At 44.2% G+C, this 27,351-nt stretch overlaps 1 protein-coding gene across 1 annotated transcript; it reads right to left on the bottom strand.

The window, feature by feature from the left end:
- Positions 1-712: 712 nt before the first annotated feature.
- On the bottom strand, positions 713-22,846 carry LOC129830874 (DNA-binding protein SATB1-like). The gene is made up of 12 exons (XM_055893687.1): positions 22,408-22,846; positions 19,202-19,463; positions 18,827-19,012; positions 18,551-18,677; positions 15,667-15,790; positions 13,591-13,702; positions 9,529-10,076; positions 6,875-7,084; positions 6,719-6,790; positions 6,429-6,587; positions 3,006-3,203; positions 713-2,358 (listed from the first exon to the last, which is right to left on the bottom strand). Exons 2-12 carry the CDS (start codon positions 19,434-19,436, stop codon positions 1,531-1,533), a joined length of 2,799 nt encoding a protein of 932 aa, XP_055749662.1. The 5' UTR covers positions 19,437-19,463; positions 22,408-22,846; the 3' UTR covers positions 713-1,530.
- Between the last annotated feature and the right edge of the window lie 4,505 nt (positions 22,847-27,351).

Genomic DNA, 27,351 nt, shown 5'->3' with positions numbered 1-27,351 from the left:
GATCCCAACTGTGAAGCACGGGGGTTCGCAGCATCATGTTGTGGGGTGCTTTGCTGCAGGAGGGACTGGTGCACTTCACAAAATAGATGTTATCATGAGGAAGGGAAATAATGTGGATATATTGAAGCAACATCTCAAGACATCAGTCAGAAAGTTAAAGCTTGGTTGCAAATGGGTCTTCCAAATGGACAATGACCTCAAACATACTTCCAAAGTTGTGGCAAAATGGCATAAGGACAACAAAGTCAAGGTATTGGAGTGGCCAACACAAAGCCCTGTCCTCAAAAACTTGTGGGCAGAACTGAAAAAGCATGTGCGAGCAAGGAGACCTACAAACCTAACTCAGTTACACCATCTCTGTCAGGAGGAATGGGCCAAAATTCACCCAATTTATTGGGTCCACCCTCTACTATTATTCTGACATTTCACATTCTTAAAATCAAGTGGTGATCCTAACTGACCTAAGACAGGGAATTTTTACTACGATTAAATGGCAGGAATTGTTTAAAACTGAGTTTAAATGTATTTGGCTAAGGTGTATGTAAACTTCCAACTTCAACTGTAGTACATTTATTTTCAAGGGAATAATAACTGAGCAGTTGTGAACATGTCAGAAAAAAGATGTCTGTCTGTCTGGGAAAAGCCAGCTTAGATTGAAAATAATATTTGTAACCATAGATACCACAGAAAAAACAACCAAATCAACAGTAGGTCCATTTTATAAGTGTTTAATGTGTGACGAAGCAAATCATAAATCACAGGTATAAATACAAAATTAATTAACATCCACATTCATTGCATTTCTGAACAGATAAATTATTAAAGATGTTTAAAACAACCACTTCGATCAAGTTACTCATAAGTCGATGGAATTAACTATTTTAAAATAAATACATTTTTACAAAGATGGTAGATTAAATCAAAGGCAGTTATACACACACATCATTTGCATATTAGCCTTTTCTTCTACAGTTGACCAACTGAAGTATTAAATTGCATGAGTGAAATCATTTGCATACACAATTTGAGAGAAGCCACTCAAATATGTTGATTGTTGACCATAAAATACCTTAAGACAATTGATTTTACCGTCAGTCAAAGAGACACCTAAAAGTGGACGTTGTGACAGAAAGATATAAGAAAGCATAGTTGAGTTTGGTGACAGAGAAAGAAATCAAAACAAACTTATCAATATTCACATTTCAGTATCATCAGAATCCAGAGAGGCCGATCTAGCCATAGGACCAGGTGGGTAGTGACACATACTACAAGGCATTTGTTGGCATAATGTGTTTAAAATGGGAAAAATCCTCAACAGTTAAAGTATCTTGTGTAACTACATAATCTCATTTCTTTTCACAAAGACAGTCCTTTATTTCAATATTTCATTACAAATAAGGGAATTACCTATTATGACACATCATTACTCCAGTTCTTCAGAAAAGGGGAATATTATTTTCTGCAGTAGCGCTGTGGAAATATCTAGTTGAGTCATTGGGTTTGAAAGGACAACTAGTGGATGGGGCCATGCTATTCATCAGAGTCATGTGGTTGGGTTGTCTCCGGCTGTGATTGGTTAGAGTCATGTTGCTCCTCCTCCTTTAGGGTGACGACGGCGTTAGTCTGGGTGCTCACATCCAACTCTTTCCCCCCCTCCCACTCTATTTCCTCTTCCCCCTCCATGTCCTCCTCCTCCTGTCCATCTATCTGTCCAGCGGGATCTACGGCTCCTCCCTCCTCCTTCCCCCCTGTAGTTCTATCAGGCTGGGTTGGGCCTGCTCCAATACAGAAGAGCAGGTCCTGGTCCCTGTGGTTCTGGCTGGGAAGTTGGTTGTGGTGGATCTCACTGTAGTCCTGTCTATGGTTCTGGTGTGTGTAGCTGTGGTGGTGGCAATGGAAGAAGCTGAGGATGGTGTGTTTTGGCAGGCCCAGCTGGGCTGACAGGGTGTGGACAGCCTCCTCATCTGGGTTCAGACCCACGTCCTGGATGAAGCTCTGCAGGATCCCCTGCGCCTCCTGGGACACCCGAAACCCCTCACCCCCCTCACGCCCGCCATTGCCCTCTCCGTTACTCTGTCTGTCCCCCGACCAACCTCCCTCGCCTCCTTCCTTGTCATTACTACCCTCAGCCCTACTCCTATTGCCCAGGCCAGTAACGTCCTCTACCCTCCCATCAACCTTACTACCCCCCAAGCAAGTTTTCAGTTGGCCCCCACCCCCCTCAGTCTCGGCTGGTGATGCTGTGGACGGTTGTCGTGGAGGCAGGCGAGGCCCCGCCTGGGGCTGCAAGGGCTGCTGGGACCGAGGGGTCAGGAGTCGTTGATGGTGTTGCTGTGGCAACGGGGAGTGGCGTTGGAGCTGGTGGAGACAGATGGAAGTGAAGTTCTAAACAAACGTATGGGAGCTGACGATAAGTTGTGTTACAGGAGGTCCAAACTACAAGTATCAACACTATCGTCAAACAGCTACACAACTCTACATTCAATTATCTACATACACATGTGTACCGCATGTACATTTACAGAGTAGAATTATGTGTTTGTGTTGTGTGTGCGCTTCCATCTGTATACGTGTGTGTGTGTGTGTAGGCTATACCGGGTAGACTGACCAGTGTGTAGTCGTTGACTAGCTGTGTGAGTCTGTCTCTCCAAAGTTGTTTTTGTGTTTGTGTTGACTGTTTATTACTGTATTAGTGTGTGTATGTACAGATGTAGGATCTTAATTTGACCAGCATTGTTGTAGCAAAACAATCCTGCAGCAACTGGATTTTAATGTTTAGTCAATAATGTTGCTTGATCGGTGGTTAGGCTATTAGCTTGCTAAAATTAGGCTACATGAAAAGTGCATTACTGTTAATATGACCGTGTGTTGTGCAGGTTTTCAGGGAATTTATGTATATCAAAAAAACAAATTGCCATTTGTTGTGGCGCAGGAAAATTCTCAGCAACAACAGAGTGATCAAATTAAGATCCTACATCTGTACAGGCTATACAGAGTAGACTGACCAGTGTGTTGTCGTTGACTAGCTGTATCAGTCTGTCTGTACAGTGTTGCTGCAGAGCGTTGCTCTCCTGTTCGTAGATGGCATCTCGTTCCGTCTGGGCCAGACTCAGGAAGCGCCGGATCATACACAGGTTCTCCCACAGGGTCCGGTTCTCCGGGGACGGATCCTCCTTCCAGCGCAGAAGCTCACACAGCCAGCCCTGCAGAACACATATCAGAACCCAGTCAGAGAAACCATAGAAAAGGAACCTTTTCAGAACCCCTTCAATAAAATAAAATGTTATTTGTCACGTGCTTCGTAAACTGCAGGTGTAGACTTACTGTGAAATGCTTACTTACGGGCCCCTCCCAAAAATGCAGAGAGAAAGAAAATAGAGAAATAATAGAAAAGTAAAACACATAATAATAAAAGTAATAATAGATACACAATGAGAAACAATATATACACGAGGTACATGTACCGAGTCGATGTGCTGGGGTACGAGGTAATTGAGGTAGATATGTACATATAACTAAGGATACATTTACAGATAGTAAACAGTAGCAGCAGCGTATTTGATGAGTCAAAGTTAGTGCACAAAGAGTCAATGCAGATATTCCCGCTACCCTCTGTAGCGCCTTGAGGTCGGATGCCAAGCAGTTGCCATACCAGGCGGTGATGCAGCCAGTCAAGATGCTCTCAATGGTGCAGATGTAGAACTTTTTGAGGATCTGAGGACCCATGCCAAATCTTTTCAGCCTCATAAGGGGGAAGAAAATTGGCGTGCCCTCAACACAACTGTGTTGGTGTGTTTGGACCATGTTAGAAACTTGAAGCTATCGACCTGCTCCACTACAGCATCGTCAAGCAAGATACTAAAATTAAAGTTGACTATCTTCAGTAAATATAGTAAATCAGATGTTCTGTGCTTTCATGAGTAGAAAACAACAGTTATTCATGCTTTATATAAAGCAAGTACACTTCAAACTCATAGCAGAACCCTTCTCTGTATTAGGAGCTGGAGGAGAGGAGGAGACAGAGAGGGAAAGCAGCAACAATGTCAAGCGCTCCACCTCTACACAATTACAGTGGCGCACACACACACACACACACACACACACACACACACACACACACACACACACACACACACACACACACACACACACACACACACACACACACACACACACACACACACACACACACACACACACCTGGCCGTAGTCCAGCACTAGCACAAAAAGCCATCCAGATGCAGTAAGCAGATACAACACAGAGCTCCAACATGGTGCTGCCTGCCAAACAGCCTTACACTAACGTGAGCTGACACAATCGTATTACAGAGAGAAAGAGAGGGAGAGAGAGAGAGATAGGTGGGAGAGCGAGAGGGAAAGAGAGAGGGGGGAAAGAGAGGGGGAGAGGGGAGGAGAGAGAGAGGGAAGGTGGGGTTTGAGAGATAAAGAGGCAGAGGGAGAGAGAGAGAGAGATTACCCCTGCTGGGCTACTGTTTAGAGTACCACCTGTCAGTGTAATGGCATTGACCTCAACATGACCTTTATAGAGGAGAACAACCCGATCCTCACTGAAGTACTTTATACTGGAGAGAGAGAGAGAGAGAGAGAGAGAGAGAGAGAGAGAGAGAGAGAGAGAGAGAGAGAAAGAGCCCTCAACAGATGAAATCCTCCATTCCACTGAGGAGGGAAATGATCCCCGAAACAAAAGGCAATAACAAGCTTATGGTTGAGAGAAAAAGAGGCAGAGCAAAAGAGAGGGAGAGAGAAAGAGAGGCAGAGGCAGAGAGAAAGAGAGGCAGAGAGAAAGAGAGGCAGAGGCATTTTATTGTTACTATTTTTATATTTAATTTTGTATTATTATTATTTACTGCCATTCTATATTATTATTTGTCATTGTTTATAATTGTATTACAATGTATATTGTATACATTGTTGCTTTGGCAATATTGACACAATGTTTTTCATGCCAATAAAGCAGCTTGAATTTGACTTTGAATTTGAGAGAGAGAAAGAGATGCAAAGGTAGAGAGAAAGAGGCAGAGAGAAAGAGAGGCAAGGAGAAAGAGAGGCAGAGGCAGAGAGAAAGAGGGGCAGAGAGAAAGAGGCAGAGAGATATAGAGGTAGGGAGACAGAGAGATAAAGGCAGGGAGGAGGAAGAGAGGCAGAGAGAAAGAGAGGCAGAGGCAGAGAGAAAGAGAAGCAGAGAGAAAGAGGCAGAGAGATATAGAGGTAGGGAGAAAGAGAGAAAGAGAGGCAGAGAGAAAGAGAGGCAGAGAGAAATAGAAGCAGGGAGAAAGAGAGGCAGAGAGAAAGAGAGGCAGAGAGATATAGAGGTAGGGAGAAAAAGAGATATAGAGGCAGGGAGAGAGGCAGAGAGAAAGAGAGGCAGAGAGAAGGATGCAGAGAGAAAAAGAGGCAGAGAGAAAGAGAGGCAGAGAAAGAGACCTCAACAGATGAAATCCTCATTTCCACTGAGGGAAATGATCCCCGAAACAAAAGGCAATAACAAGCTTATGGTTGAGAGAAAAAGAGAAAGAGCGAAAGAGAGGCAGAGAGAAAGAGAGGCAGAAAGAAAGAGAGGCAGAGGCAGAGAGAGAGAGAAAGAGATGCAAAGGTAGAGAGAAAGAGGCAGAGAGAAAGAGAGGCAAAGAGATATAGAGGCAGAGAGAAAGAGAGGCAGAGGCTGAGAGAAAGAGAGGCTGAGAGAAAGAGAGGCAGAGAGACAGAGAGAAAGAGACATCAACAGATGAAATCCCTCCATTCCACTGAGGAGGGAAATGATCCCCAAAACAAAAGGCAATAACAAGCTTATGGTTCTGCCTTGAAAACAAGCACAATAAAAGCACCAGTGTTTATGTGTGTTGGCATGCATGTATGTGTGTGTGTGTGTAAATAATCTGGCATTTTCTACACAGCCAGTTACTGCCCAATGTGGCTCTGTGTACAGATGGTATATAATACATTCACACACACAGAAAATCTGATAAAGGTACTTATGGGAGTGTGTGTGTGTGTGTGTGTGTGTGTGTGTGTGTGTGTGTGTGTGTGTGTGTGTGTGTGTGTGTGTGTGTGTGTGTGTGTGTGTGTGTGTGTGTGTGTTAAGCATTTTCTAATAACAGTCTGAAATATAAAACTTTTCCCTCTCAGTCCAAGAGGGAGGAGGGGAACTATGTAAAGCTAAAGATTGTCTTCACTTCAATAGACATCCCTCCAGTCAGTGAGTACCATACTCTCTCTTCTCTCTGTGTGTGTGTGTGTGTGTGTGTGTGTGTGTGTGTGTGTGTGTGTGTGTGTGTGTGTGTGTGTGTGCGTGTGCGTGTGCGTGTGCGTGTGCGTGTGTGTGTGTGTGTGTGTGTGTCTGTGTGTGTGTGTGTGTGTGTCTGTGTGTGTGTGTGTGTGTGTGTGTGTGTGTGTTTGTGTGTGTGTACCTGACTCTTGGAGGCGGCCATCTTGGCGAACATGGCCTGAGACACCTTGGCTCTCTTCATCTCCTGTTGGATCTCCTCGTAGATAGAACTGTTGATGTTTAGAACACATCCCTCACTCTTCACCCCTCTGTTAATTACTGCTACTGGGGACAGCCTCGCCTGCAGGCGGGAGGGAGGGGGAGACAGAGAGGGGGAGAGAGGGGTTAGAGAGAGAGAAAGTAGGTGGAGCAGAAGGGGGGTTAAAGAGAGGGGGTTTAGAGAGAGAGAGAGAGGAACGAGGTTATCCTTACTATAGGGATGCCTATGGAAACCCGGGAGTGCCAATCTTCAGCCTTGACAAAGTTCCCCTCTTCCTTTCTGGTCTGAAACATCAAAGGAATATACCTTTGAGTGGCATGAACGAGACAGAACTTCAATACCCACACTCCCTTCTCTGTCTGTCTGACCTGTGTGTGGCATGGTGGGGTAGTGTTGTTGGGTGAATGGGTGATAGTGGTTGACGCGGTCAGACTCCTCTCCCTCTCCTCCTGGTAGATACGGTCGCGGTCGCTCTCAGGTAGCTGGAGGAAACTCTGCATGGACCGCAGGTTGACCAGGAGAGACTGAGAGGCACTCTTCGGATCCTCCTCTTTACGCAGGATCTCAGACAGCAGGCCCTGACACACAGAGATAGACACCATCAGGTACACACATCCTAAGAGGGGATACACCGGGGCATCGCAAAACACTAGGTTTTTAGCCGCTACTAACATGTAACAGAGCATACATCACTTTATCAACCTGGCCCTGGGTTCCTCCCGAAGAGAACGTTGAAGACCCATGATTTAAATGAATGGAAGCCTCTACTTGTGGCAAGTTACGCGTCCAGCGTAGCAGCCCTGTAATGTTGACCAGGCCAAGAGACTCAGATCAGCTCTGATAAATATACATAATTAACATTAAAAAAATAATCTGATAGAAGGTTTTGTACTAAAACAAACCTGGCTGAGGGTCATTTAGAACAGGAGTTTCTCTGAACAGACACACCCACCCAGACAGCACATGTTTTCACAGGTAGTATTTTTCTGTTCATGGTGCTAGAGTAAACACAGTTAGTATTTTTCTGTTCAGGGTGCTAGAGTAAACACAGTAGTATTTTTCTGTTCAGGGTGCTAGAGTAAACACAGTAGTATTTTTCTGTTCAGGGTGCTAGAGTAAACACAGTAGTATTTTTCTGTTCAGGGTGCTAGAGTAAACACAGTAGTATTTTTCTGTTCAGGGTGCTAGAGTAAACACAGTAGTATTTTTCTGTTCAGGGTGCTAGAGTAAACACAGTAGTATTTTTCTGTTCATGGTGCTAGAGTAAACACAGTAGTATTTTTCTGTTCGGGGTGCTAGAGTAAACACAGTAGTATTTTTCTGTTCAGGGTGCTAGAGTAAACACAGTAGTATTTTTCTGTTCGGGGTGCTAGAGTAAACACAGTAGTATTTTTCTGTTCAGGGTGCTAGAGTAAACACAGTAGTATTTTTCTGTTCATGGTGCTAGAGTAAACACAGTAGTATTTTTCTGTTCAGGGTGCTAGAGTAAACACAGTAGATAGCCACCTTCTAAAGCTCTGCTATTAAACTGATTAGTCCCTTACTACATCATTATCTGTCTGCTTCTGTTCTTACAGGAGTCAGACTCTCTTCCTTAAGATGGGACTCATCCCTCCCTCACTCCCTCCCCAGAAATGAGCAATTGTGTGCTTCACTCCAGTTGTTACAACTATACCCCTCTAATGTAGACCCCCCCACACACACACACACCAGCCATTAAGACCTTTACACTCCAATTGGGTCTTCACACTCCAAGCCCCACTCACTCTACCCTTGGCACCATGCCCAGGTGAAACATTCCTTCCACACCACACCCTATTTTACCTGGCTGCTGAGCCCCATTGTCATGGCGACGGATGGGCAGGTGGCTATAATGACAGCCTTTGGTAATTCTAATAACACCCATGATGATGCTGGTGATAATGATGGTGATAATAACAGTGGGCTACGTCTCTCTAGAAGCCTTCTAACTGCAGGAGCACAGGACAGCAGGAGGAGAGAGGGGGAGGGAGGCAGACAGAATGGAGAGAGAGGTATCAAATGGGGAGAGATGAAAATCAAGGGATCGACCAGTCACATGAAGACACAACATGGATACAGAGAGAAATAGAGTAGGAAATATAAAACGAGAGGAAGATATATAGAGAAATGAACAGAGAGAGTGATAGAGAGATTGAGAGAGAGAGTAATGGAGAGAATCGAGGGATGGAAAATGGGAGAGGTAGAGACTCTCTGGGGGAGTGTGATTAGAGAGGCAGAGACTCTCTGAGGGAGTGTGATTAGAGAGGTAGGGGTACAGACCCTCTGAGGGAGTGTGATTAGAGAGGTATAGACTCTCTGAGGGAGTGTGATTAGAGGGGTATAGACTCTCTTGGGGAGTGTGATTAGAGAGGTATAGACTCTCTGAGGGAGTGTGATTAGAGAGGTATAGACTCTCTGAGGGAGTGTGATTAGAGAGGTAGAGACTCTCTGAGGGAGTGTGATTAGAGAGGTATAGACTCTCTGGGGGAGTGTGATTAGAGAGGTATAGACTCTCTGGGAGAGTGTGATTAGAGCGGTATATACTCTGAGGGAGTGTGATTAGAGCGGTATAGACTCTGAGGGAGTGTGATTAGAGAGGTAAAGACTCTCTGAGGGAGTGTGATTAGAGAGGTAGAGACTCTCTGAGGGAGTGTGATTAGAGAGGTAGGGGTACAGACTCTCTGAGGGAGTGTGATTAGAGAGGTAGAGACTCTCTGAGGGAGTGTGATTAGAGAGGTACAGACTCTCTAAGGGAGTGTGATTAGCTGGCCCAGCAGCTGCTCCACTGCTGTCACGAGTTCCTACTGCAGAGAAGAGCTGGGACACACATACACAGTCATAGACATGCGGCAAAAGGCCATGCCAAGAGCTAATCACCACGCACACATGCACACACATCATGAGATCAACCCCTCCTCTCCCACCCCTCATAAATCCCCAACCCCTAGTTTACAGCACAGTCCCATACATCCAGTTCCCCCTGTCCCTGTCTGTCCCATACCTGGGTCCTGTTGAAGGCCACGCGGGCGAACACAGCCTGGGAGATGCCTGCTCTCTTCAGCTCCTCTCTCACCCACTGGTAGATCTCATAGTAGATGTCTGATGGTCCACACACCTGGCTCTGGGACCCAGACCCGGGTCCTGGTGGTCCAGCCTGGGGCTGGGGGTCGAGGGCCTTGGCTAGGGCCAGGGAGGTGGGAGGCCTCCCCACAGAGGGGTGGTTGAGGAACTGCTGGGGGGAGGTAGAGACAGATACAGACAGGCTCTGCTGGGATAACATTCGGGTGACTGCATACTGCTGGTTGAGGAACTGGGCCATGACTATCTGTTGGGGGTTGACTAGCTGGGGGCTGAGGGGGGCGGTCACCAGCACTGGGGGGCGGAGACTTGGGGCCAGGCAGCCACGACCAGAAATGTGGGCGGCTCCCCCGTGAGGGAAGACGAGGGGCGAGGAGTCGGCCTGTTTGGCTGTGTTGCCTGGGATTGGTTGATGGGTAAAGGTCAGATGGGTGGAGCCCGGTTGGGATTGGTCAGAGAAGCTATCAATCTCTGAAGTGAGGAAGAGAGGGATGGAGGAAGAGAGGGATGGAGGAAGAGAGGGGAGTTAGTATAAAAAGCCACAACTATTATTTGCTAACATTAGCATTGATGATGAATATATGTTAACTATATCGTCAGAGTACCTAACTGCGGAACTCAACTTAACCTTGCACAATACTCTAGATGCAGTTGCACCCCTAAAAACAAAAAACATTTGTCATAAGAAACTAGCTCCCTGGTTTACAGAAAATACCCGAGCTCTGAAGCAAGCTTCCAGAAATGGCACTACACCAAACTGGAAGTCTTCCAACTAGCTTGGAAAGACAGTACCGTGCAGTATTGAAGAGCCCTCACTGCTGCTCGATCATCCTATTTTTCCTACTTAATTGAGGAAAATAAGAACAATCCAAAATGTATTTTTGATATTGTCGCAAAGCTAATGAAAAAGCAGCATTCCCCAAGTGAGGATGGCTTTCACTTCAGCAGTGATAAATTCATCAACTTCTTTGAGGAAAAGATCATGATCATTAGAAAGCAAATTACGGACTCCTCTTTAAATCTGCGTATTCCTCCAACGCTCAGTTGTCCTGAGTCTGCCCAACTCTGCCAAGACCTAGGATCAAGGGAGACACTCAAGATTTTTTTGTATTAAATATCTTGACACATTGATGAAAATAATCATGGCCTCTAAACCGTCAAGCTGCATACTGGACCCTATTCCAACTAAACTACTGAAAGAGCTGCTTCCTGTGCTTGGCCCTCCTATGTTGAACATAATAAACGGCTCTCTATCCACCAGATGTGTATCTAACTCACTAGTGGCAGTAATAAAGCCTCTCTTGAAAAAGCCAAACCTTGACCCAGAAAATATAAAAAACTATCGGACTATATCGAATCTTCCATTCCTCTCAACATTTTTGGAAAAAGCTGTTGAGCAGCAACTCACTGCCCTCCTGATGACAAACAATGTATACGAAACGCTTCAGTCTGGTTTTAGACCCCATCATAGCAATGAGACTGCACTTGTGAAGGTGGTAAATGACCTTTTAATGTTGTCAGACCGAGGTTCTGCATCTGTCCTCATGCTCCTAGACCTTAGTGCTACTTTTGATACCATCGATCACCACATTCTTTTGGAGAGATTGGAAACCCAAATTGGTCTACACGGACAAGTTCTGGCCTGTTTTAGATATTTTCTGTCAGAAAGATATCAGTTTGTCTCTGTGGATGGTTTGTCCTCTGACAAATCAACTGTAAATGTCGGTGTTCCTCAAGGTTCCGTTTTAGGACCACTATTGTTTTCACTATATATTTTACCTCTTGGTGATGTCATTCGGAAACATAATGTTAACTTTCACTGCTATGTGGATGACACACAGCTGTACATTTCGATGAAACATGGTGAAGCCCCAAAATTGCCCTCCCTGGAAGCCTGTGTTTCAGACGTAAGGAAGTGGATGGCTGCAAATGTTCTACTTTTAAACCCGGACAAAATAGAGATGCTTGTTCTAGGTCCCAAGAAACAAAGCGATCTTCTGTTGAATCTGACAATTAATCTTGATGGTTGTAAAGTCGTCTCAAATAAAACTGTGAAGGACCTCGGCGTTACTCTGGACCCTGATCTCTCTTTTGACGAACATATCAAGACTGTTTCAAGGACAACTTTCTGTCCAAAAATGATGCAGAAAAATTAATCTATGCTTTTGTCACTTCTAGGTTAGACTACTGCAATGCTCTACTTTCCAGTTACCCAGATAAAGCACTAAATAAACTTCAGTTAGTGCTAAACACGGCTGCTAGAATCTTGACTAGAACCAAAACATTTGACCATATTACTCCAGTGCTAGCCTCTCTACACTGGCTTCCTGTTAAGGCAAGGGCTGATTTCAAGGTTTTACTGCTAACCTACAAAGCATTACATGGGATTGCTCCTACCTATCTTTCCGATTTGGTCCTGCCGTACATACCTACATGTACACTACGGTCACAAGACGCAGGCCTCCTTACTGTCCCTAGAATTCCTAAGCAAACAGCTGGAGGCAGGGCAGGGCTATAGAGCTCCATTTTTATGGAATGGTCTGCCTACGCATGTGAGAGATGCAGACTCGGTCTCAACCTTTAAGTCTTTACTGAAGACTTATCTCTTCAGTGGGTCATATGGTTGTGTGTAGTCTGGCCCAGGAGTGTGAAGGTGAACGGAAAGGCACTGGAGCAACGAACCGCCCTTGCTGTCTCTGGCTGGCCGGTTCCCCTCTCTCCACTGGGATTCTCTACCTCTAACCCTATTACAGGGGCTGAGTCACTGGCTTACTGATGCTCTTCCATGCCATCCCTAGGAGGGGTGCGTCATTTTAGTGGGTTGAGTCACTGACGTGATCTTCCTGTCTGGGTTGGCGCCCCCCTTGGGTTGTGCCGTGGGCTATACTCTGCCTTGTCTCAGGATGGTAAGTTGGTGGTTGAAGGTATCCCTCTAGTGGTGTGGGGGCTGTGCTTTGGCAAATGGGTGGGGTTATATCCTGCCTGTTTGGCTCTGTCCGGGGGTATCGTCGGATGGGGCCACGGTGTCTCCTGACCCCTCCTGTCTCAGCCTCCAGTATTTATGCTGCAGTAGTATATGTGTCGGGGGGCTAGGGTCAATCTGTTATATCTGGATTATTTCTCCTGTCTTATCCAGTGTCCTGTGTGAATTTAAGTATGATGTCTCTCTCTCTCTCTCTCTCTCTCTCTCTCTCTCTCTCTCTCTCTCTCTCTCTCTCTCTCTCTCTCTCTCTCTCTCTCTCTCTCTCTCTCTCTCTCTCTCTCTCTCTCTCTCTCTCTCTCTCTCTCTCTCTCTCTCTCTCTCTCTCTCTCTCTCTCTCTCTCTCTCTCTCTCTCTCTCTCTCTCTCTCTCTCTCTCTCTCTCTCTCCTCTCTCTCTCTCTCTCTCTCTCTCTCTCTCTCTCTCTCTCTCTCTCTCTCTCTCTCTCTCTCTCTCTCTCTCTCTCTCTCTCTCTCTCTCTCACACACTCTCTCTCATGAAATCACTCTCTCTCTCTCTCTCTCGGCTATGGAACCCTGACCTGTTCACCGGACGTGCTACCAGTCCTAGACCTGCTGTATTCAACTCTCTAGAGACAGCAGGAGCAGTAGAGATACTCTGAATAATCGGATATGAAAAGCCAACTGACATTTACTCCTGAGGTGCTGACCTGTTGCACCCTCAACAACCACTGTGATTATTATTATTTGACCCTGCTGGTCATCTATGAACATTTGAACATCTTGGCCATGTTCTGTTATAATCTCCACCCGGCACAGCCAGAAGAGAACTGGCCACATAGCCTGGTTCCTCTCTAGGTTTCTTCCTAGGTTTTGGCCTTTCTAGGAAGTTTTTCCTAGCCACCGTGCTTCTACACCTGCATTGCTTGCTGTTTGGGGTTTTAGGCTGGGTTTCTGTACAGCACTTTGTGACATCAGCTGATGTAAGAAGGGCTTTGTAAATACATTTGATTGAACTACCCTTTTAAGGACACCTGTAGTCTTACCCACGATGCCTTTGGTCTTCCTGAAGTGCTTGTACCAGCGGCCAAACTCATGGCACTTGGTGGCCGACACGTTTGCGTAGTAGGTGCTGTTTACAATGGAGGAGATCATACTCTGAGAGACGGGGCCAAAATACAACAATATGGAGTCAGTGAAAACAGTGTCAGGGAAAAGCATTAGGAATACTGATCCACAATCATCAGATCAATACATAATCAAGTAATAATACAAGAACATGTTATATACGCTAGCCTGAGAGACACTCTATTTTCCTCTTGGTAACAGAGCTGAGGAACTGTGTAATACTTCCATTAGAAGTCAGAATATAAACAATTAAATATACAATACTATTAAAGAGACAAAGAAGTAACGATTCTCATTTTAAATCATCGTTCTGCGTCTCATTTTACCCGTCTCCATTTTTATCTTTGTGAATCTCAGCTGAACACAGAATGTGTGATCATAATGAACTCCGATCTGTGTTATTAAAACATACCCCCAGGTAAACTCTGTAATAAAGACAGATGAGTCTGTGTGTGTGTGTGTGTGTGTGTGTGTGTGTGTGTGTGTGTGTGTGTGTGTGTGTGTGTGTGTGTGTGTGTGTGTGTGTGTGTGTGTGTGTGTGTGTGTGTGTGTGTGTGTGTGTGTGTGTGTGTATTGTGTGTGCTTGTGTCGCCTCAACTAAGTGCAATCTGTTGTTTAAGAAACTGAAGCCAAAGGAAATAACAGATCACACACAGGATTTTCTCCCAAGACAATCCTGTGCCATCTACACATCTGATTACACCTTCTATTTTCATTGGTATTCTAATCTGCTCCAGAGAGAGAGAGAGGGAGAGAGAGAAGGAGAGAGAGGGAAAGGGCGAGAAAAAGAGAGAGAGAGGGAGGGAGGGAGGGAGAGAAAGAGGGTGAGAGAGAGAAATAGAGGGAGGGAGAGAGCAAGATAGCAAGAGGAGAGAGGAGGGAGGGAGAGAGCAAGAGAGAGAGGGAGAAGGTGAGAGAGAGAGAGAGAGAGAGGGAGAGGGAGCGAGGGAGAGGGAGAAGGTGAGAGAGAGAGAGAGAGAGAGAGAGAGAGAGAGAGAGAGAGAGAGAGAGAGAGAGAGAGAGAGAGAGAGAGAGAGAGGGAGAGGGAGAGAGGGGTCCACTGCCTGTGTGTTACAATACTGGTTTAGCCCACTGAGCTAATGCCTGGGCTTGCAACATTGTGAGATACACACACACACAGAGAAAGAGAGAGATTGACTCGGAAGAGTCAGATGGTAGCAGAGGGGTACAATGGTACAGTATACACCAGCAGAACTAACCATCTCAATAGGTGTGTGTGTGTGAGAGTTGCGTGTGTGAGAGTTGTGTGTGAGAGTTGTGTGTGTGAGAGTTGCGTGTGTGAGAGTTGCGTGTGTGAGAGTTGCGTGTGTGAGAGTTGCGTGTGTGAGAGTTGCGTGTGTGAGAGTTGCGTGTGTGAGAGTTGCGTGTGTGAGAGTTGCGTGTGTGAGAGTTGTGTGTGTGAGAGTTGCGTGTGTGAGAGTTGCGTGTGAGAGTTGTGTGTGTGAGAGTTGTGTGTGTGAGAGTTCCGTGTGTGAGAGTTGCGTGTGTGAGAGTTGTGTGTGTGAGAGTTGAGTGTGTGAGAGTTGTGTGTGTGAGAGTTGTGTGTGTGAGAGTTGCGTGTGTGAGAGTTGCGTGTGTGAGAGTTGTGTGTGTGAGAGTTGTGTGTGTGAGAGTTGTGTGTGTGAGAGTTGCGTGTGTGGAAGTGCGTGTGCATGTCAAACGTAAAAAAGGTCAAAAAGAAGGTGCTTATTTTTGTCCTGGTTCTCACATGTACAAGTGTGCGTGGTGAAATGAAATGTATTTTGCATATCCTATTCCCCCTGAGACACCCTCGGAGAGTGGGGTCACAAACAGGTGTGTTTGTGTGTATGGGCATACAGTACATGTTCGTGCTTCTGTGTGTGTGCAGGTGTTTGTGCACGGGTGTGCGTGTTTGTGTGTTTATGCACGTGTTTATGCCTGTGTGTACGTGTTCGTACCTCTGTACACATGCGTGTGCGTGCGTGCACATGTTTATGCCTGTGTTTGTGTACCTGGGACAGAGGGCACTCTTTGGCCAGTGAGCTCTGGTTCATGTCTCTCAGTAGCTCCTTCAGGGCGTTTCTCACTGTAGAGTGACTCCACTGTTCTGGAGGGAGTTCCTCCAACCTGGGACAACTAGAGCGAGAGGGGGTCGAGAAAGAAAGAGAGAGAGGGTGAGAGAGGGATAGAGAGAGGGGTGAGTGAGAGTTAGATGGGGGCGATAGGGGGGAAGATAGAGGGATAATTGGAGAGGGATACGGGAGAGAGAGACAAATGGAGAGATAGAAGAAGAGAGGGAGGAAAGAAGTAGAGTGAAAAATTCATAAATATGCTGTCTGAAATTGTTCCCCCTCTTGTGGAATGGCATATCTAGACTTTGGCTGACTGTGTGTTTCTGTGTGTGTTCCTGTATACACTTTAGGAAAAAGGGTCCCAAAAGGGTCCTTCAGCTGTCCCCGTAGGAGAACTATTTGGATTTCCATGTAGAACTCTCTGTGTTAAGGGTTCTGCATGGAACTCAAAAAGGGTTCTACCTGGAACCAAAAAGGGCTCTTCAAAGGGTTCTCCTATGGGTTTGAGATACAGTGCCTTCAGAAAGCATTCACACCCCTTGAATTTTCCCACATTTTGTTGTGTTACAGCCTGAATTTAAAATTGATAAAATTGATATTTTTGTCACTGGCCTGCACAATATCAAAGGGGAATTATGTTTTTTTAAACTTCTCCTAATTTATTACAAATTTAAAGCTGAAATGTCTTGAGTCAATAAGTATTCAACCCCTTTGTTATGACAAGCCTAAATAAGTTCAAGAGTAAACATTTGCTTAACAAGTCACATATTAAGTTGCATTTACTAATTTGCAATTATAGTGTTTAACATGATTTTTCAATGACTACCTCATCTCTGTACCCCACACATACAATTATCTGTAAGGTCCCTCAGTCAAGCAGTGAATTTCAATCACAGATTCAACCACAAAGACCAGGGAGGTTTTCCGATGCCTTGCAAAGAAGGGCACCTATTGGTAGATGAGTAAAAATACAAACAAAAGCAGACATTAAATATCCCTGTGAGCATGGTGAAGTTATTAATGACACTTTGGATGATGAATCAATACACCCAGTCACTACAAAGATACAGACGTCCTTCCTAACTCCAACGAGGAAGGAAACAGCTCATGGATTTTACAATGAAGCCAATGGTGACTTTAAAACAGTTACAGAGTTGAATCGCTGTGATAGGAGAAAACTGAGGACGGATCAACAACATTGCAGTTACTCCACAATACTAACCTAAATGAGAGAGTGAAATGAAGGAAGCCTGTACAGAATAAAGAAATATTCCAAAACATGTATCCTGTTTGCAACAAGGCACTATAGTAATACTGCAAGAAAAGTGGCAAAGCAATTCACTTTTTGGTTGAATACAAAGTGTTATGTTTTGGACAAATCCAATACAACACATAACTGAATACCACTCTCCATATTCTCAAGCATAGTGGTGGCTGCATCATGTTATGTGTATGCTTGTAATTGTTAAGGAGCTAAGCACAGACAAAATTCTAGAGGAAAACCTGGTTCAGTCTGCTTTTCCCCAGACACTGGGAGATTAATTCACATTTCAGCAGGTTAATAACCTAAAACACAAGGCCAAATCTACACTGCAGTTGCTTACCAAGAAGACAATGAATGGTCCTTGAAAATCTAAGTCAAGACCTGGAAATGGTTGTCTAGCAATGATCAACACCAATTTTGCTAGAGTTTGAATTTAAAAAAAAAGATTAATGGGCAAATGTTACACAATCCAGGTATGGAAGACTCTTAAGAGACTTACCCAGAAAGACTCACAGCTGTAATCACTGCCAAAGGTGTTTCTACAAAGTATTGATTCAGGGGTGTGAATACTTGTGTAAATTAGATATTTCTGTATTTATTTTCAATAAATTTGAAAACATAAAAAAAACATGTTTTCACTTTGTCATTATGGGGTATTGTGTGTAGATGGGTGAGAATTATTATTTTTTTGAATCCATTTCGAATTTAGGCTGTAACACAATAAAATGTGGAATAAATCAATGCGTATGAATATTTTCTGAAGTCACTGCACCACCTTTTGTGCCTGTGTGTGTGTGAACGTGTGTGTCTGTGTGTGTGTGCACGTGTGTGTGTGCCTGTGTGTGTGTGCCTGTGCTTGTGTGTGTGTGCACGTGTGTGTGTGTGCACGTGTGCCTGTGTGCACGTGTGTGTGTGTGTGCCTGTGTGTGTGTGCACGTGTGTGTGTGTGCCTGTGTGTGTGTGCACGTGTGTGTGTGTATGTGCCTATGTCTCCTGGTGGTAGTTATTAGTTAATTACTTCACACAACACATATGAAACTAGTCCAAGTGCCAGAACCTCTTTGGTCACTCCCCCCACTTCTCTCCACATGCCTCATGCATGTCTATGGGCCAAATGTTCTTCTCTCCACATGCCTCATGCATGTCTATGGGCCAAATGTCCTTCTCTCCACATGCCTCATGCATGTCTATGGGCCAAATGTCCTTCTCTCCACATGTCTCATGCATGTCTATGGGCCAAATGTCCTTCTCTCCACATGTCTCATGCATGTCTATGGGCCAAATGTCCTTCTCTCCACATGTCTCATGCATGTCTATGGGCCAAATGTCCTTCTCTCCACATGTCTCATGCATTTCTATGGGCCAAATGTCCTTCTCTCCACATGTCTCATGCATGTCTATGGGCCAAATTTCCCCTTCCCTTATGACATTCTAAAGATCCAGAACGTCATCCTGATAACCAGGGAAGTTGCTCATTAGTTGTCGCATCCTAAAGTCTGTTGACAGACGTTAAGATACAATTTATGTTTTGTATGTCTGTCCTCAAGAGATTCTGGGTACCTGGTGAGCTGGATCTTGAGGGTGGTGACATGATAGAGGTCCTGCAGCATGTCAGCCACTGTGGCATCAGGAGCATCAGTCACACAGGACAGAGGGACAGGGTTCCACCTACCCACCTGGATCAAACCTGTAGACAGACAGACAGACAGAAAGACAGACAGACAGACAGACAGACAGACAGACAGACAGACAGACATTGTTACAAACAATGACACTGGAGGAAGAGCGTGTGTGTGTGTGTGCGTGTGTGTCAAAGCATATGTATGTGTAGTGTACCTTTTGCCTGTGCTGCTGAGCTGTGAGAGTAGCCCAGGGCCAGTAGAGCCATCTCTATCAGCTGGTTAAACAGCAGGTCTCTCCTGACCAGTACAAACTCTGCATGCTCCTCTCGCCTCTCAGCCTCCACTGCCGAGACTGGGTTCTCTCTGTGCTCCACCACACACAGCACAGGCAGCAGGCTCCCTGGAACGACGGACACACAGCACAGCCAATCACATCACAGCATTCAGATAGAAGCAGAGGGTTTGGGAAATGAAAAGGTATCAGTTGTCCACTCTTGCAATGAATGCACCTTCTCTCTCCTCTATTCACCCATTCCTCCCTTTCTCATTCCCTCTTTCTCCTCTCCTCCTCTCTTCTTTTCAGTCTTACCTCTCTTAGGCCAGTTCTTAGGTTGTGGTGCGGGTATCGTGGGTATGGGGGCCGGGGTGGGGGCTCTGGTCCCTGGGCTCCCCTGTCTTGTCCTGCCCTGGTATGGCCCTGAGGGGCCCATGCCACCATTCATCTCCAGGCGGGACAGTTTGGCAGGTGGTAGCCAGGAGTCCCCGTTACCGGGTGAGTCACAGCTCTCTGACACATGGCCTCCATCACACTGTTGGTGGTCCATCACACTAACACTGTAGCTCAGAAACACCTGAGACAGAGAGAGAGAGGGAGAAACTGAATGACTGACAAGTCCTTGAGTTCATTTGAGAACCTTAGTGACCGTTGAAAAATGTACTGCCCCCCCCCTCAGTAAAAAAGCTCCCCCTTCCCAACGTTAAGAATATTTTCACATGACCATTCCTTTGACTGAAAAACAAAATGTGCCCACCCTCCCCCCTCATAAAATGAACTTGAAAATAATGATTACCACCACAACTAACAATAACTGTAGCAACCCTGTGTTTCTAAACGTTGATATCGACTTGACCACTTCTGCATGGTTTAGTGGCACAGTCGGTGCCACGCAGGGCTACGGGCCAGAACATTGAGGCTCCGTCGACCACCACGGACGAGCTCACTCTCCCTGCCTGTCTCATTACACTATGATCAGAGCCACCTGCACAACAATAATCAGCTAGGGGGAAATCAGATGATCAACATTTTGATGCTATATTTATATAAAATATATGCAACAAATTTTCCACCAACGGGTTCCTGTGCCAATGCATCACATACAACCAATTAGCAACGCAGCATACCGATTACCGGCTTTGAGGGCTTTATCATTGTTTGCGTTTTCAAACCCACAATCAAATAGTGTATGTCAATCTGGAGAAACAGAAAATCCATCCCTCCCTACTGTACTCAGTATGGAAGGCTTGGCAATCTCTGAATTCTAATAAACTTGTTGGTGTTTTGTAACAGATGTCTCTTTCCATTAATGGAATGGAAAGTGCAGTTTGGATGATATGATATTAGAGTGGAGTGGATGAATGTGCGCAGGTAGCCTACAGGTAACCTACAGGTAGCCTACAGGTAGCCTACAAAAGACTTTTGAATGAATCAGATTAAAACATTGTGACTAGTTGTGACTGGTTATATGTTTTAAAAGTTAAATGACAAATATTTAGGCTATATTGAAGCATTAAGTTTGAGGTCGAGGAATAGCCGCTTGGACTGGAAAGGAGGCAGAACGTGCATTAAGCTTTTCTGAATAACTGAGCCTGCTGGGCACATAGGACGACAACTTGGGAGAATGACAATGATCAACAGACAGTGCATCAGTATCATAAGTAACATACAGCCAGACTGTCCTGTACTGTGCCTTTCTAGACCTTATAATCTGTCGAGAGTAGACCCACAACTGATTCAAATGGAAGGACAAGGAAGTGAAACCGGGTCACTGGCGTGAAAGGCAAACACCCCATGCATCGTGCCCACTTGGTAGGAATTGTATCAAGGCTCATATAGCGAGGATAGTGACAGTATAATAGTTTTGGAATGACAGTCACAGGGACCAAGGTTTGAGTCCCCATCAGGGTACCCCCCCTAATCCACTATATCAGTGGCAGGTGTTGTAGAGCACCATTGAAATGTCCCAGCCAGGTTTTAGTCACAGTACATTTGTGTTAGGCTAGCTGTACATGACAGAGTATGCCATTTTTTAAAATACAATTTATAAAAAATTGCACCTGATTGATACAAATCATCATCATATCATTCTGTCAGGTGGGCCTACATTTCAGTCAACATTTAACTGGGATGCAGTGGAGGTCGGTGCCTTTTATGATGTGGGCCTTATTATTATTCCTATTACAGCATATTGGTTTAATGTCATTCACCCAGTTCAATGTAACATCGATAGGTTTAGGTTACTACATCATACTCAAATTTTCTCTGTACCAATCATGAGGTTGCTACAACCTAGACTATGAATGAAATTTTAGGTGCACAGGTCTGGAGAATTTTGAGTAATCAAGGTGACAGACACATTCAATACTGCGTTGCACACTGTTGCCTGCATCTAGCTGATCTAGGGTGTAATCATTAGTCCAACAGTTGCAAATTAGAGTTTCTATTGGACAAATTCAGGTATGTTTATCCCCGTTTTGTTCCATTTGCTTCCGTTTAAGAAACGTTTTTCAACAGAATCGACAGAATGAATACACCCCTATTCACATGTAAACAGTTAATTTTCATAGCAGCCACATAAAAACAGCATGATCACTAGCTCGTTGTATATACTGTATAATTCCTTCTCGCAACTATCTACACGCTCACCTCCTCTCACCTTTTCTCTTCACTTTTGGACTTCAGTGCACAACACATCAGCTGTCTGTGAATCACTATTTAATTCTTTACTATTTTGAGAAATGTGAAGAGGAGAATCGTTTATACAGTAAATGTCATTTGTATAAGAGCTGCGTGTCTTGACAGTTCTTTCATGCGCAATGACGCATCAGCTATTCCTCTATGTTCATGTGGATTTATATTGAAAATTGGTGCAGATTTTTATGATATTATGTGTGGTATGATTGCTAGTTAACCTATTGCAGATCTGGACAAACGATCCACCTACCACTATTGTCAATATGGATAGAGGGCAGGATAGAGTTGACTATATAGTAAGTGGGCAGAAAAGCATAGTGCATAAGAGAAGTACCAAAACATGCAGATGAGCAGATGAGGAAGTGGCTATATGGAAGGAATTAAATAATATAACCTGAAAAATGGGGAATGTAAACCAGGGAAAAATGCACTGTGACCAATAATACAAAAATCACACAATCCTCCTCAAAGCAACAAAAAGGTATTTTGACAACCCTTTTTTGGACCACCCCCCAGCCCAGTAAATGTCGATCTGTCTCTATAGACATCGGACTTTGACAGTGGCATATCAAGACAACAGAAGCCGACCTGACAAAAGCGCTCTACAAATAGCCCTGTCACACTCATTGTGGAGAAAGTTTGAGGCAAACGTTGTCAGTCCTCATTATTGCGCGTTGTCCATTATTGTAGATTGACTAATTGTGAATTTCAACAACAACAACAACAAAACCTCCACAATCTCAGTCATATTTATCTCAGGTACCGGTACATCCAAAAAAAAACGTTCTCTTTTTTTAAATCGAAGTAGGCTAAATCAGACAAACCTGACATCCGCTGCTGGTTTCTTGTCTCTTGAGACTCCGAGATACCGTTAGTAAAATAGTACAGTTCCTTGTGTTGTTTTCTGTGTCAGTGAGTGAACAACATCTCACTTTCGCCTTCACACTATTTATCGGTCTATTGTGTCAATATTAGCTGTGTAGCAACATGCCCCGTCGTCTCTTGCTGGCTGCGTTTTTCGGACCTCTTCAACAATATGAAACGAGTCTATAGGCCTATAGGTGGTCTACCCGAAATCTCAGTCAAAGCATCCACAGTGACAGACACTGTTCCCGGGATGACGATACAGACCAGCTGGTAGGCTACAGGGATCCAGTAGAAACGGGTGAAGCGAACAATACACCGCGAGTGTCATTAGTCTGTCTGTGAAACAACTATCTCTTCTTCAGTTGGCTATTGGTTGCAACAAACACGCGCGGACAAGCATGCGCACGCGCTCCGTACCTCCCTCTCCCATGGACCTACCGGCCACGGAGTTTCTCTGGGCGTTATTAAGCTACACGTTTATAGAGTACTAATAGGTAGCCTATGTAAACCAAATGTAACTGTGGTACTAATAGGTAGCCTATGTAAACCAAATGTAACTGTGAGCATGTGGAATGCAACCTTATCTCCCAGTGTTTCTTTGTTTATGAGAACTTGAATGTGGAAACAGAATTAGACCTACAGTACTTGTCTCCACTCTTACAGAGTTGGTTTAGTTTGTACAAAATATTTGTATTTTTCCAGACACATTGCATGATATGATGGATATATAGCCCATCTGCCAAAAAAGAAAGGATAATTGTTGAATAATTTCTTTTGATATTTTTCCAAATTCAAATTAAGATGAATCACGCACGCACGCGCGAGCACGTAAACCCATAGCCCATAAACAGAGGCAGCTGCATTAACATATGGTGTAATAAGGAATTCACCACTGCACTCCGGTAGCGTAAGTGTATTAAATGTGACAATCACGCATAAATGTGTTTATTATTTTCTGCCGTTATATGCATGGTTTGTTTTTATATCCTGGATGTAATAACTCTCCATGGAAACGCGTTGGATGTGACCGGTTGCTTATCAACTTTTCTCATGTGTGTTTGTTGTTCAAATTATTCTCGACCCACCTCCATATAAGCAATCATCTTCAATGTATCCCTATTTTTGGATATATATTATACTTTAGGTGATGTGAAGCCGTTGAAGTAGGGGACATTATGAGCTTGACTTCGGAAGTTATGTTGATTCTAATGAATAGACTGGATATGAAGGGTAGCCTATTAAAACAGAGGGGTAGCCTATTAAAACAGAGGGGTAGCCTATTAAAACAGAGGGGTAGCCTATTAAAACAGAGGGGTAGACTATTAAAACAGAGGGGTAGCCTATTAAAACAGAGGGGTAGCCTATTAAAACAGAGGGGTAGCCTATTAAAACAGAGGGGTAGCCTATTAAAACAGAGGGGTAGCCTATTAAAACAGAGGGGTAGCCAATTAAAACAGAGGGGTAGCCTATTAAAACAGAGGGGTAGCCTATTAAAACAGAGGGGTAGCCTATTAAAACAGAGGGGTAGCCTATTAAAACAGAGGGGTAGCCTATTAAAACAGAGGGGTAGCCTATTAAAACAGAGGGGTAGCCTATTAAAACAGAGGGGTAGCCTATTAAAACAGAGGGGTAGCCTATTAAAACAGAGGGGTAGCCTATTAAAACAGAGGGGTAGCCTATTAAAACAGAGGGGTAGCCTATTAAAACAGAGGGGTAGCCTATTAAAACAGAGGGGTAGCCTATTAAAACAGAGGGGTAGCCAATTAAAACAGAGGGGTAGCCTATTAAAACAGAGGGGTAGCCTATTAAAACAGAGGGGTAGCCTATTAAAACAGAGGGGTAGCCTATTAAAACAGAGGGGTAGCCTATTAAAACAGAGGGGTAGCCTATTAAAACAGAGGGGTAGCCTATTAAAACAGAGGGGTAGCCAATTAAAACAGAGGGGTAGCCTATTAAAACAGAGGGGTAGCCTATTAAAACAGAGGGGTAGCCTATTAAAACAGAGGGGTAGCCTATTAAAACAGAGGGGTAGCCTATTAAAACAGAGGGGTAGCCTATTAAAACAGAGGGGTAGCCTATTAAAACAGAGGGGTAGCCTATTAAAACAGAGGGGTAGCCTATTAAAACAGAGGGGTAGCCTATTAAAACAGAGGGGTAGCCTATTAAAACAGAGGGGTAGCCTATTAAAACAGAGGGGTAGCCTATTAAAACAGAGGGGTAGCCTATTAAAACAGAGGGGTAGCCTATTAAAACAGAGGGGTAGCCTATTAAAACAGAGGGGTAGCCTATTAAAACAGAGGGGTAGCCTATTAAAACAGAGGGGTAGCCTATTAAAACAGAGGGGTAGCCTATTAAAACAGAGGGGTAGCCTATTAAAACAGAGGGGTAGCCTATTAAAACAGAGGGGTAGCCTATTAAAACAGAGGGGTAGCCTATTAAAACAGAGGGGTAGCCTATTAAAACAGAGGGGTAGCCTATTAAAACAGAGGGGTAGCCTATTAAAACAGAGGGATAGCCTATTAAAACAGAGGGGTAGCCTATTAAAACAGAGGGGTAGCCTATTAAAACAGAGGGGTAGCCAATTAAAACAGAGGGGTAGCCTATTAAAACAGAGGAGTAGCCTATTAAAACAGAGGGGTAGCCTATTAAAACAGAGGGGTAGCCTATTAAAACAGAGGGGTAGCCTATTAAAACAGAGGGGTAGCCTATTAAAACAGAGGGGTAGCCTATTAAAACAGAGGGGTAGCCTATTAAAACAGAGGGGTAGCCAATTAAAACAGAGGGGTAGCCAATTAAAACAGAGGGGTAGCCTATTAAAACAGAGGGGTAGCCAATTAAAACAGAGGGGTAGCCTATTAAAACAGAGGGGTAGCCAATTAAAACAGAGGGGTAGCCTATTAAAACAGAGGGGTAGCCTATTAAAACAGAGGGGTAGCCTATTAAAACAGAGGGGTAGCCTATTAAAACAGAGGGGTAGCCTATTAAAACAGAGGGGTAGCCAATTAAAACAGAGGGGTAGCCTATTAAAACAGAGGGGTAGCCTATTAAAACAGAGGGGTAGCCTATTAAAACAGAGGGGTAGTCTATTAAAACAGAGGGGTAGCCTATTAAAACAGAGGGGTAGCCTATTAAAACAGAGGGGTAGCCTATTAAAACAGAGGGGTAGCCTATTAAAACAGAGGGGTAGCCTATTAAAACAGAGGGGTAGCCTATTAAAACAGAGGGGTAGCCTATTAAAACAGAGGGGTAGCCTATTAAAACAGAGGGGTAGCCTAATAACAGGTTGAAGTGAGAGATGGTGATGTATTTATCTCCACTGTCAATAGGAGTGTAGCCTACCTTGTTCTAAAACATTTATATGACACAGAATAAATCGTGTTTCATCCCTATAATAGTTGAATCCCTATAAATATCCTAAAATGCTCCTTGCAAAATATAGACTAACGATAAAGTTGCATGTCATAGAGTCAATAAGTAAATTCCCACAAGGACAAAAATGATAGCCACTAAACGCAAATGCTTCGTTTGTAAATTATGTCTGAATGTTGGAGTGTGCCTCTGGCTATCCGTAGAGAAAATTGTGCTGTCTGGTTAGGTTAAATAAGCAACTTTAAATTATTTATACTTTTGATTTTACTTGAGCTCATTAAGTATATTTTTGCAATTTCATTTGCTTTTTAAACTTAACTATATTTAAAACCAAATAATTGTACACTTCTACCCAAGTAGTTTTTTACTGGGTGACTTTCACATTTACTTTCAGTCATTTTCTATTAAGGTGTCTTTACTTTTACTCAAGTATGACAATTGGGTACTTTTCCACCACTGCTTAAAGGCATACCAAGGCAGAGAGAATGTTGCCTGGCTACCCAGACTCCTTACTCCGGCCAAAGTGGCCCGTTCATTTTCAAGGAAGCCTTGGCGGTGGGCAAAATTCTATCCAGGCGGAGAGGTGCTCGTGCCTGTGGAAGCCGCTCAGCCAAGGGGCCAGGGTTCCCGTCTGGAAGGACACTTTTGCCTGCACCTACAGTATTGCTTCGATACTGCAGTTTAACTGAATCATGGAGTAGAAAGACAATTCCCATTGATGGACCCATAGAGCAGAGTTTCCCATACTCAGTCCTGGTGATAATTTCTGTCAATACGTTTTTATGCATGATTATAGCAATAATTTTTTCGCACGTTGATAATGTTTGTTTATTTCATTGCTATGGTCACCGGCAGCTGTGTCAAATGTGTCATTGCCTCTGATACTCTGATTGGTTAGAGACCTTTCCAATCTCTAATGACTTTGTTTTGTACAACACCCCTCGTGAACACAAACAACTTCAATGATGGCAGTCTCAGACTAAAGTATGTAGTGAACGACAGAGCAGCGGAAGAATTTAGTGTGAGTCATCAGGCTAGACAGAATCAAATCAAATAATCAAATCACATTTATTTACAAAGCCCTTTTTACATCAGCTGATGTCACAAAGTGCTTATACAGAAACCCAGTCTAAAACCCCAAACAGCAAGCAATGCAGGTGTAGAAGCACGGTGGCTAGGAAAAACTCCCTAGAAAGGCAGGAACCTAGGAAAAAAAAAAAACCTAGAGAGGAACCAGGCTATGAGGGGTGGCCAGTCCTCTTCTGGCTGTGCCATGTGAAGATGATAAGAGTGAGAATGAGAGATGGAAAATTTTTGAAATTGATAGAGAGAGACGAGAGAGAGAGAGCGAAAGAGAGAGAGAGAGAGAGCTCCATTACCCTCTTGGTTAATTAGACAAACAGAATTATCTCCTTATAGCCAGAGCGAGTCACGGCTGGTTAGATTTCATTCATTGTGACTAAGAGAAAGAGATGACACTCTGAGGTAGGTGTGTGTGTGTGTGTGAATGACTGTGTGTGCGTCTTTCTCTA

Source organism: Salvelinus fontinalis, chromosome 32, assembly GCF_029448725.1.
Source record: "Salvelinus fontinalis isolate EN_2023a chromosome 32, ASM2944872v1, whole genome shotgun sequence".
Taxonomy (NCBI): domain Eukaryota; kingdom Metazoa; phylum Chordata; class Actinopteri; order Salmoniformes; family Salmonidae; genus Salvelinus; species Salvelinus fontinalis.
Note: the sequence above shows the minus strand (reverse complement) of the source record. Positions and strands in the feature narration are given on the sequence as shown.

Excerpts from the sequence above, each read along its gene's own strand:
- LOC129830874 (XM_055893687.1), bottom strand. The coding sequence starts at position 19,436 with ATGGACCACCAACAGTGTGATGGAGGCCATGTGTCAGAGAGCTGTGAC. Across the intron at positions 6,588-6,718 it reads TTTCCATAGGCATCCCTATA|GCGAGGCTGTCCCCAGTAGC; the intron begins GTAAGGATAACC and ends TCCCGCCTGCAG. Across the intron at positions 3,204-6,428 it reads TGGCCGCCTCCAAGAGTCAG|GGCTGGCTGTGTGAGCTTCT; the intron begins GTACACACACAC and ends TGTGTTCTGCAG.